At 40.1% G+C, this 11,815-nt stretch overlaps 1 protein-coding gene across 1 annotated transcript; it reads right to left on the bottom strand.

Annotated features, from left to right (window-relative positions):
• Positions 1-1,615: 1,615 nt before the first annotated feature.
• gabrr3a (gamma-aminobutyric acid type A receptor subunit rho3a) lies at positions 1,616-11,569 on the bottom strand. Its single transcript, XM_039617979.1, has 9 exons — positions 10,978-11,569; positions 10,291-10,403; positions 7,587-7,654; positions 7,266-7,489; positions 5,939-6,021; positions 5,143-5,280; positions 4,174-4,326; positions 2,386-2,579; positions 1,616-2,267 (listed from the first exon to the last, which is right to left on the bottom strand). Exons 1-9 carry the CDS (start codon positions 11,118-11,120, stop codon positions 1,971-1,973), a joined length of 1,413 nt encoding a protein of 470 aa, XP_039473913.1. The 5' UTR covers positions 11,121-11,569; the 3' UTR covers positions 1,616-1,970.
• Between the last annotated feature and the right edge of the window lie 246 nt (positions 11,570-11,815).

The raw sequence follows: 11,815 nt of genomic DNA, 5'->3' as shown, positions 1-11,815 counted from the left end.
GGTGTGTGTGTGTGTGTGTGTGTGTGTGTAGCTTGGATGGGGTTTAGGTATTTTCTCTAAGCCTGGGTTTTGTCCAGGTGTTCTGCCGTCCTCCCAGCTCTATTTCTATCTCTTTGGTTAGGCTCCAGCTGCCCAGTGATACTAGTTGGATAAGCTTGTAAGAGAGTGGCTATATGATTAGAGATGTTGCTAGCCAGATTTTTTTTTTTTTTATCCTTTAGCTACTTCCCCCTGTTTTTAATGTCTTTGCTTAGCTAGATAATCATTTCCTAGCTGCAGTATCGTGCTAAAGATACAGAAATGAGCAGTTTCTATGTTGCTCCTCACCAAAACAAGAAAATTAGTGCATATTTCTCAAGATGTTTAACTGCAAAAAACAAAGCCCTTTTTTTTTTTTTTTTAGAAATTGCTTCGGCTGTTACGTTAAAGCTTTAATATCTAATGGTCACATTTAGACATAATTTGAATTAAGATGCCTCCCGCTGAGCTCTTCCATTGCAGGTATTATCAGTCTGGTATCCTGCTGGCTTTCTGTTCCACAGCACGCTGTTATGCAACTGAGTGAACCTTTTCCATTTCCCCCCTCACATTCTACATCCACTAATAAATTTAACATATTTCCATGCCATTGCCTTGGAGACTCAAAGCCCTTTGGGGCTGCGTCAGGTAGTCAGGTAAATTACACCAAAATAAACATGCAGTATGGCTCACTGTTGTGACCCCTTGTGAATAAGGGAGTGGCTGAAAATTTCTTTCTTTTATTTCCATGCAGTTATTGTGCACCAACATATTTCATTTTGTATAGAAAAACCTATGTTGCTTTCAGGACTATGTGCAGCCTGCAACTTATTTGCATGTAAGGTCAGATGTGTCTATTTTATAATTCGTGTCAACCTGTGAAGACCATTAGGTTTCATATTGTGGTCATGAGAAGGTGTAGGTATGATTGCATGATTTTGATACCAAGTCCCTAACACAGGGCAAACATTTGACACCTGAAGAGCCAGGAATTCTGAGGAAAAACAAATGCTGTGTTCTCCTGAACATGCTGTAGTGTTTTTGGTTTGATCTGCAAAGAGTGTTCAAGATATTCACAGTGGTCAGTAATAAAACACACTACTATCAAATAGATATGGATCTAAAGCAGTATCCCTTTTTCCCACTGTGAATCCATAGAAAAAACATAATGTTCTACAGTAGATACTGCAAAAAGGGAAATTTCCTTTCATTGTACTGTTTATCTGTTACTTAATTTCTTTGGTGTGGTATGAATGGCCCTGGGGGAAATACAATTAAAAGTCCAAAATCTATTACCTTTTTCACATTTTCCCATTGGGCTAGATTGGGGTGTTAGCCAGGCTGATTAAGCCCCCCGAGTCTTATCTCTGAAACTATCTAAACTAAATCTTTTTGAAATTCAACATATTCAGCAAAACACACCATTTTCTGTCCGGTGATGATGATATTAAACATGAACTTGTTTATAAGCGCTCCACTGGGCCCTTTCAGTTGAAAGTGTGATGCACTAAATATCAATAAAGTTCAAGGCAAAGAGAATGTGAAGCCTGAGACAGACATTTAAGAGCATACACATATTTATTTTCAACATGTACAGTATTTAAAGAATTTGCCATTTCGCATCTGATCCAGCAATAAAATAAAATCCTAAAAATGTTTATATATTTTGGATTAAAACTCTTTCTGTTATAAATCAGGCATGCCAGAAACACACATAAACATTCATTAAAATATCAGCCGTTCACTTCCACAGCCGCTCTCAGATTTTCTCCAAGTTACAGCCGAACACTTTTTCATTAGACATCATGAAGGACATCTATACTCAGCAGACTCGAGGTTATGTCATTAATTATTATTATTATTATCCATCTGTTTTTGTTCATTTGTGCAATTGTGACAAGAGTCAAAAAAGGAACAGTTCTTTTGTTTTTTTCTGCTGCTTACTTAATGCGTTATGCATACATGCTCCAGTAAATGATGTTGAAGAGCAGGTAAGCCAGCGGGAATAATACCCTGGAGTATGAGTCGATCATGTAGCTGTTGCTCATAATGAAGCTGAGGTTTCGTTTTAAAGGGTGCTTGCGACGTAGCCTGGTGCCTTCTGTGGGTGCGGAGACAGTCGAGTTTCGAGACTGGATGTTCCTTTCTGTATTTGGGGTGCTGGCGGGGAGGGAGGCCAGGTCAATTTCATTGTCGTGGAAACACCCATCAAAGGCCATAGCCTCAGCAGCATTGTAAGAGGTGGGCATCTGCAGAGAGAGGAGAGCAGATCACTGTTAGTTTCTGGGGATTGCCTTATGGCTGCACACCGGCTTCTGTGGGCTAAATAGGACAGGAGATTTGAGAAGATTTTAGAAAGAAGTTGACCTTTGCTCTCTTCAGCTTCTTCATCTCCTCCACTGTGGTGAAATAGTTGACCGCAGCATACTCGATGACTGACAGAAAGACAAACAGGAAGCTCGCCCATAGATAGATGTCTACAGCTTTTACGTAAGACACCTGTGGCATAGAGGCCGACACACCGGTGATGATGGTGGACATTGTCAGTACGGTGGTGATGCCTGAATACAGAAAGACCAGTTGTGACTGTTGCTGCAGAAACATTGCAGAGAATAATGTGTCTTACAAACAAGTAATAACAAGAAATTATCCTTTGAAGTCCTTTTATGTACCAATGTGAATTCAGTGTATGAACAATTATGCCATAAAAATCACAGCAAATGTGATAATGTAATCGAAATAATTTAGTTGTGGTAAAGGGCAGTGGGCTTGAAAGGGCATATCCTTTATCATCATCCTCAGGGTTTTGACAAGCATATAACCATGCAAGTGTATTTATGTTCACTAATTACAGTAGGCAAAGTCATTATTACATCATTGCTGGATGCAAACTAGCTTAACTCTGATTTAGTGCTCTTTTGCTCGTAAAGCTTTTAGAATTGGAATTTGGATCAGAGTCTGATTCCAAAAATAGCCCAGGCGTAATGATGGCGTCTCCTTGCGTAAGCTAACTGTGTAGGAGGGGAAAAACATAGATGGTGAACCAGCAGACACCCTTGGATACGCTTATTTGCTTTCTTGCTGAGCGGCAGATCAGAACAGTGACACTCATCTCTCCTATCCATAAGCCAGGAAATATCTACTGTTTGGCTGCTGGGAACTTCACTATCATTGTCATTGCAGGTCATTGCACCCAAGTGAGAACCTATTGTAAAACAATGATGTGAGGTTTTTTTAAAGTAATGATATTGCAAGTGGATGGATGGATGGCTGGATGGATGGCTGGATGGATGGATGGACGGATGGATGGACGGATGGATGGATGGAGGGATGAATGGATGGACGGATGGACGGATGGATGGACGGATGGATGGATGAACGGATGGATGGACGGATGGACGGATGGATGGATGGATGAACGGACGGATGGACGGATGGACGGATGGACGGATGGATGGATGGACAGATGGATGGATGGACAGATGAATGGATGGACGGATGGACGGATGGATGGATGGACGGATGAATGGATGGGTGGGTGGGCTTTTACCTGTATTAAACAAATGAGATCAAAATCAGTGCTCAGAAGAACTGCTGCAACCGGTTCGTGTTCCTTTATTGCAAGGTGTCTTTTGGGCATGATTTTGCAACAATGATGTGAGTTTCACTAACTTATAACATAAGAATCTTGTGAACAGGATATTTTAACCCAAACCACACTACTTTCCTGAACTTTAACCAAATAGCAATTGGAAAGAGAAAGAAAATAACAAATGAAATCATAACAAAATGTGCAAAGCACGAAGCTACCAAAATACCAAGCAAACTGGGGTCTCCTGGTTGACAAACTTCCTCCACCCCTTCCTCCTTATGGGGAATTTCTCACAGTTTAAATATGGGCAATTAGATCTCAAAAACAAGATGTAATTATTTGATGAGACGATGTGCTTCCTGACTGACCTATGCCTAATCTCTCCAGTATTTGGCAAACAAGAGAGTGGAATCAATCTTACCATTTCACTCTCAAAAAGTTAATCAATGGAAAGATGAATTTAAAGTAAAAATTAGGCATGGTGATATTTTCTTATCAGTCCGGATGAAAATACAATTTCGGTAATTATTTATGTGGGTTGTATTGGCTCAATGGCTTAGTACCCAGAGAGACACGGGCAGGTACGGCCCTCCTGTCTATCCAGAAAGACACCCAGGACAGCATCACCATCAGCATGGTGGGAAAGTACGTCTGAAGCATGAAGAAGAAGATATGCCGCCTTAGAATGAAGTTTATGTAGAGCCGATTGTACCAACCTGAAACAGATAAATGGACACAGTGGAGGTGGGGCAGGCAGGTGGAAAGCAGGGTGATATCAGTAACTGACAGGAGAAAATAAGCTTGCACAAGACTGTGTAAGTTGTCCTTATTAAAAATAAAATTGCAACATGAACCTACTGGGAGAACCTAGAACTCAAATGAGAGAGTAAATCTCTTTAATGCTGGAGTTGTATAACATCTTCATAGATTTGTGTGGAAACCTACAGTATCCAGATTGTTTAAATCTCTCTGGCTCCAATTCTAGCTTTTCTTTCTACACAGACAACAATAAACGGAAACTGAGTTTCAAAAAGTAGACCCCGCAGTCATACAATTCTAAAACACCTTGAATAATCAATACCTTTCTGCTTTGCAGAGAGGCATTGATTCCCATGTCATCATTTTGGAAAATGTGGTTATTTTCTTTCTCACAGAGAACTTAAACAATCAATAGCACTCAGTCATGTCTGTGTACATATAAAAGCTTTTGCCCGTACACAGTTACTGTAGCAAAGCATTATGACTGGAAATGGGAATAATGTGTTCATTGGTAAACTGTTCAGATGCTGGTTATTGGATTTTGTAGCCTTTGCCGGGTAAGCTGTTTCCACAAGCTTGGACAAGTTAATCAACTGCTGGCTGCATCTCCATAGAAAACGACTGTAAGAGTGGTGTCAAATCTTTTTATGTAATGCGTATTTTCCAAAATGTTAAACTGTTCCTATTTAGAAAAACAGTAGGGGTCTGGAGCACTCTGGTTGTTTTCAAAATGAATACATCTCAGAGTGTCCGCAGACTCCTGCCGGACATACCAGTGCTGCTGTAGAAGGCAAGCCCAAAGGAAGGCTGGAAGTCTTCAATAAAAAACTGAGAGAGCACAATCTCGTCAGTCCTTAATGAATCGTTCCCGTTCTTCCAGTAGAGCATTAGGTCGTTCTCATTGTAAGCATCTTCAAGAGAGGAGAGAAAGAGGGTGGGCGTTTGGGGTTGGACACCTTCACGTATTGCCTCTCTTAGAAGTTTCATGGATGTTTCTCTCAGAGGAGAGGAGAGAGCTGCCAAAAATGGAACTACCAACTCTCCCCTGAGATCAGGATCCATGATTGAGACACACAGAGTGAGAGAGAGAGGTAAAGACAGAAAAACAGGATGGAAAGACCAAAGAATTCCCAAACATTGCAGTAAATCCTGCATCATGAGGATAGACAAGCATAATGCACAGAAGCTGACTTGAATGACCTGAGGATTATAATTCATTTGTGCAAAAGGGGGATGGTGATGCTTACTGTGAGTATGAAGTAAGGTAATGCACTCTGAGCTGTCTCTGTCCCAACTGTATAACATTCAAGCATATCCAGTTGCGTTTTTGTGCGTAAAATAGATAGTGTTTGAAAATTTAACAAGCTAAAAGCTTTCTCTAGCCCAAATTTTTTAAATTACATAATAGTGCATCAAATGTTGTGTAACATGTTTACCAGCGAAACATGTCAACACAAGAACAAGTACATTTAATGTAGGAATTAACATTATTACTCTGCAAACAACACTGGATATCCTATTAGGTATTTGCAAGCAACCACGATGTCCCAACTGCAGCTTAATACTCACAGCTCTCCAGCTCCAGAGAGCAGTTCTGTGTGTCCAGAGGGAAACTGCTGAAGTCCATTGAGCAAAGAGCCGTCACAGTGATCCTGAAACACAGCTTTCAGTTAAATAAATACCTGCATAAATATTGAAGTAATCTCAGTGAAACAGTGTAAAATAAAACTACTGGATTGAATTGATCTGTTCATTCAGTAACAGCATCTGTGCCTGACACAGTTTGTGGCCGCTGTGGGCCATTTGGGAATTTGCGCCATATTGTCATCATCTGTGACCGAAATGGATATGTTGAATGCAGTCTGGGAGCTTACAGTCCACCTTCTCATATTCACTTCATACCCCGTCCACTAAACTGGGCTGTGGTGATGTTCATGCTCATCAAACAGTCTTAGTAAAATTTAAGCCATAACTCATCGTATTAGGACATGTAAGCTTAAAACTTGATGGTTTAACAGTCCTTGCTAATTTGTATATACTGTGCAAGGGGTTTTGGTGCAAATGCCTTACTTGGTCTGGTTTTTGGCAAACAGCACCCCTCAGGGCTGAAAACTGAAACCAGCTGGAGCAAACACCAATACAGTTTCTCTAATGGCCATTTGAGCCTGGCCCCAAAAGTAAATCGATACCACAGGCTGTGTGTAAAACACAGCTGTAGCCACTGTGATGTCACCGATTGGTGGTCTCATTTTGAAACTGTGTGTTTGTGTTGTGTTTTGAAGCCTGATGTCACAAGCTTCAGTTTGACAGAGAAATCAATACACTATGCTCATAAGGTAACAATATGCCAATCACAGCCCCACCCTAAAACATACCCAAGTTCATCCTCCTTTTTGACTTGAGTGGTGACCATAATTCACAAAGGTAATATTTAGAGGAAGCAGTAGGCTCCTTTTCCTATAGACTTCACAAGAATTCCTTAAAGAGTTGCCCCCTGCTGGCCACTAGTAAGAAAGCTGAATTAATGCATGTCTGCATTATCTATATTGGCACATCTTCATGTGCAGGTAATTGTCCTAACACTTATTCAAAAAAGAATGAAATCCTTTAATAATTAATGTTAATGTTAATCAGTGTTAATGTTAACATTTTTTATTTTAATGTTGACACTATTTATCAGAGATCGGAGTCTGTGGATGCACCTTACTAGCTAGTGTTAGCTAATACTTTAGCATCCCAATCAATTTCATCAAATTTAGGCCCTTCTAATTTCAAAAAGACAAGATAATGACAGCCAGTATTAGCCATTATTTTCGCTACTGGCTAATGACAGAAAATGCAATTATAGTGATCTCTCTGTGAATACAATGACATATATTATCTTTTTTTTTTTTACCTAACACTGTAGAGAATATTTCCATCAGGATAAACCCTCAGCATGATGTTCTCCATGGTTGTATCATGGATAAAAGAACGCTTAGAGTGGACAAAAAACACATCTGGAACCCAGATTTTCTTCACCAGACGTGCATCGAAGGTCCGACTCTTGTTGTTGCTGGAGGGGAAGGCCAGCCGATCATCTTGCCAGTAATGCCTCAGGTAGAGAGTCATGGTGAAGTCCTACAAAAAGAAAAAAAAAATACCACTCATGTTCAACAGAGAAAACAAGTCAGTTTCTTTTGATTTGATTAACTATTGAAATCTAAAAGGTGCGTACCATGTTTACTTCAGAAATGCTGTCAATGCTCTCCACCTGGACATCGATACCAACAGGCAGGGCTGAACCTGGACAGATGTTGTAATGGATCAGTTGGATAACATCTGTTTGTACATCTGTCAGAGATTACCAATGTGTAAATCCCACTTCTGAGCTATATGCAGAGATAACCCTAGTTTATACAGTCACGATACACAGTACAGTATAAACATCTGTGACTGAAGCAAACATTTTTATGTTCACATTCTACATTTTTGAATGTAAAAGGAACCATTACCTTACACTAGAAATCTTTGTTAATGCACAACCTCACCTTTTATTTATTTATTTTTTTTGGTTCACAGTAAAAATCAACTCCTCAAAATGTCGCTTTACCTGAAATGCATGTTTCAGTGACTTTTCTTTACAGTATTTGATTTAGACAAAGGTCTCGAGCTCATGCACGACACCTTAAATGAACGCTGCTGCTCAGTTAAGAAGATAAAATGTCAAAAAAAATTGTTTAATTATTTATATATCTTCACTACTTTCTTGGTTAAGCTGTTAATACTGTAACAGAAATATGTAATACTTAGCTCTCTACTGATTCGGAGAAATTACATCAACTACATCAACTCGTGTGACCCCATACGGTACATTTAGTACTGGGAAAATAAGCAAATCTTTTCAAATCTAATCAGGCCTATGGATGAGGTAGCTCACTACCTACATGCCTATAAATTTCCCTGAGGTTACATAGTCAACATGCATGTGTGGATATTCAGCAACACTCACTAATTCATTATGTTATCTTCAAGGATCCATTAATTGAAAATCTGCCACATTGTATTATTACATAAATATCCAGGGTAGTGTATAGTAAGAAGAATGGTTCTTGTCATTATCCTGCTGCACAATACGGTTAATGTATGATTTGAACTGTAAACACCAGCTGTTGTTGTTGGGTTTTTTTTTTCTGTGCCATTACTTAATGAAGGTAAGCACTCAAAAGCATGTGTTTGCAATCACAATGGAGTAATGAAGGTGGAGGGATTTTACTGGGATGCTGACATCCTGGAAGTAGGGTCAAACAGAGTTAGCTCACTTAAGCTCGTTAATGAGCTTCAAAACTCTCTATTACCAACAAAATTTTAAAAAAAAATGGAAATGAGAAAAAAATGAAGAAAAAACTCTTTGCGGGCCACAGGACACCGCACATAGCAGACAAATGTAACAATCCAGCAAATGTGTTTGCAGCTAACAGAGTTAACTCACACTATCAGCTCAATGATAATGTCAAGTTTAGGAAGAAAAGGTTGAAGTAAATAAGAAACAAAAAATGAGGTCTCGAACTCTACTCTATTTTAAATAAATACAATGTTTTAGGAGTATCGTAGTCACAAGGTGAATTAATGAAACAGAACAAACAAACAGAAAACAGAAAGATAAAGTGTTTTCCAATTTGTAACCACCACTGATTTGCTTGGCCCAATAAGCTGAATAACAATGATTTAATGACAATGTTCCAGTCATGCAAACTGATCAAGTGATGGGTAATCTTACTTTTAATACTAATCTGTTACAAAACAAGATTATTGCTATTAAAAAACAACCTGTTGCTCTACCCAGTGAGAAAAGTAACTCATCAGACAACCAAAATCCCCTCTGCAATTAGCTTTGTGGTTCTAGAAATTCTACATCCTACTACGTTTACTATAGTTAAAGTGAGTTGATTTTACCTCATTGCACAGCAGGTTAGCACTGGCAGAATACCCTCAATCATCTCACCAGCAATAGGCTTGTTAGTTTCCTTGAGAGTGACAGCTTTAGTCGTGGTTTAGAAGCAAATACCTGGGTATTTGCAGGTACAGACATTCATTATCACCTGACAACAAATAATACAACTACTTAATGCCCTCTTTGCCTGAATGCTTTATGACTTGACTGACACAAACTTGGATACAGTCTTGTAATATGCAGCTGATTTCCAGTCAGAGGAACATCACTAGTGACCTAATCACTCTGATACTCAATAACACGTAACACCCAACACTGTTGTCACAGCACAACAAACCCATGGTGCACGCCTGCAGATGTCTTAGGGAATGGCATTGATACAACAATAGATTTTTGCTGAGCTGACAAGCAAATGTCGTTCAGAGGCTCTCATTCACCAGTTAAAATCTTCCAAGAACTCTTAGGCAGACGTAAACATCTGTGTAATCCGCTGAAAAGACTGAGACAGACACAAAACAACTTGTTTTGCCTGCTGACTGGGAAAAAAATGAATTCAAACAGACATTACAAAAGAGGGTGACCACTGTGAACATGCAGTAGAGAAAGTGATTACTGTGCAGGGTTTCTTTAAGGTAATGGCAAAAAAGACGCAAAAGATAAAAAAATCCAGACCTGTGATTGGAAGCACACACACACACACACACACAGGGAGAATTAGGAACACAGTTCAGATTATTTTATCCGTGCTACCGCAGTCATTGTCTCTCAAAGCAGACAATCTAGGTCACAAAGGGCTTTTTGGGCGGCATAATACCAAAAACAGCACAGTAACCTAAATCAACCTACTGAGTTACCATTAAAGCACACTTAAAAAAATGCTAGGAAAAATATTTGGAGTGAGAAAAAGTTAAAATAAATGTATAATAAATACAAATAAATACAAAATAAATACAATGACCAAGTGTGTGAGTGTGTGTGTGTGTGTTACCTCCAAAGCCAGGGCGCATTGCAAAGTCATGGTCTTCAATCCGAAGCAGCTGCTCAGACTTAATTAGCAGAGACTTGGTGCTGTCCAGCTTCTTCATCTTAAGATCCACCCGTCTGGAAAGCAAAGAGGAGAAATAACAGCTTAAGTAAAATCGTTGTCTCTGTCTAGATTTCTTTCTAACAAACACTTAAAACAGCGCTGACATCTGCTCGATGGTGTTAGTGATGGTTAAATGGACTCTAGCACTCTGATTAAAAGCAAAGGCCGTAGCCAAAGGGAGATGAGTACTTTTGCTTTCCACTGCATTCTAGCACACGTGTAACTCAGTTTGTTATTGTGGAGCCTCTTTCATTTATATCTGACTCCCGAATGGCTTTAGTCACTGAGAGGATGTCATAGTTATCCTAAAACCAAACCAAAGTTCACATCATTTTATGTTTAAGATTAAGCAACAATCAACACTAATTTTCTGAGCAATGCACATAATCTATGACCTTTGTCTGACACTGATCTACCATCAGTGGACATAAACGCAAAAAGATGCAGTTATTTATGTGAAAGCTCTATAAAGTAGGACATGGAAGTGATGTCCATAAAATCACCCATGAAGGTCAGTTTCCACATAAGAAGAAGCTCCACAATTATAGTAAATCAAGGACTCATCTAAGAAAGCCCTCTTTGGCTCACCCTCCGTGCTTTTGTCTAGCGTTCTCTCCGACGTACATCTCCTTGTTTCTCCTCTTGTTCGGGAAGTGGCTGCTGTTGAGCTGAGTGACAGGCCACAACCAGGCCAAGCACATCAGTCTTAAGGCCAGGAAGGCCACTCTCATGGTTAAGCTGGGGCTTCAAAGACAAGAGGAACCCAGATGTCCCTCCCACTTCGTCAGGGTCTCTCCCAGGCAATGTCACAGTTGTCCCCGTCCTCTACTGACACCGTCCATGTCCCAGCAGCTCTCATTCTGTCCCGTCACGGGCGCACCCGGCTGCTTCTGCGTTATCCCGCTCTCTCATCTCCTGTAACATGGTGAACATCAGTTGAGATATCCAGTAGACTGGCATCCCCCTGGCTCTGAGTTTGTTTGTCACTGTGCCATCCCTCTGCTTACGTCTCCTGACACATCATGTTGCTCCAACTCCAGACTGTCCCCACCCCCGCCAAATATCAATTTATTCCTATAATAACAAAGGAATACCATTAATTCCTCTCTAATCTTCTTTTCTGTGGTTGGTGAAATCTTTCAGTAACCTACAAACTGGAGGCAGCAGAGGGCGGGGACGGGGGGATAATACGAACAACAGTTTCATCATCATTTCTGACCAGATAAAAATAAAAAGGCTGCAGCCTACTTTTATACACTGTAGGATTCTCCCTCCCACACACACACACTTCTCACCCACCCCAGTTGCGCTCCTGGGTGGTGGGAGGACGCAAGTGATCCCATCAAGAGCAGACAGATGCAAACATATGTCAGGAGTGACGTCAGCAAACATGACGTGTGTTACTTATGGCTTCTGAGTGTGTCGC

The sequence above is a fragment of the Oreochromis aureus genome, linkage group 10, assembly GCF_013358895.1.
Source record: "Oreochromis aureus strain Israel breed Guangdong linkage group 10, ZZ_aureus, whole genome shotgun sequence".
Lineage (NCBI taxonomy): Eukaryota > Metazoa > Chordata > Actinopteri > Cichliformes > Cichlidae > Oreochromis > Oreochromis aureus.
Note: the sequence above shows the minus strand (reverse complement) of the source record. Positions and strands in the feature narration are given on the sequence as shown.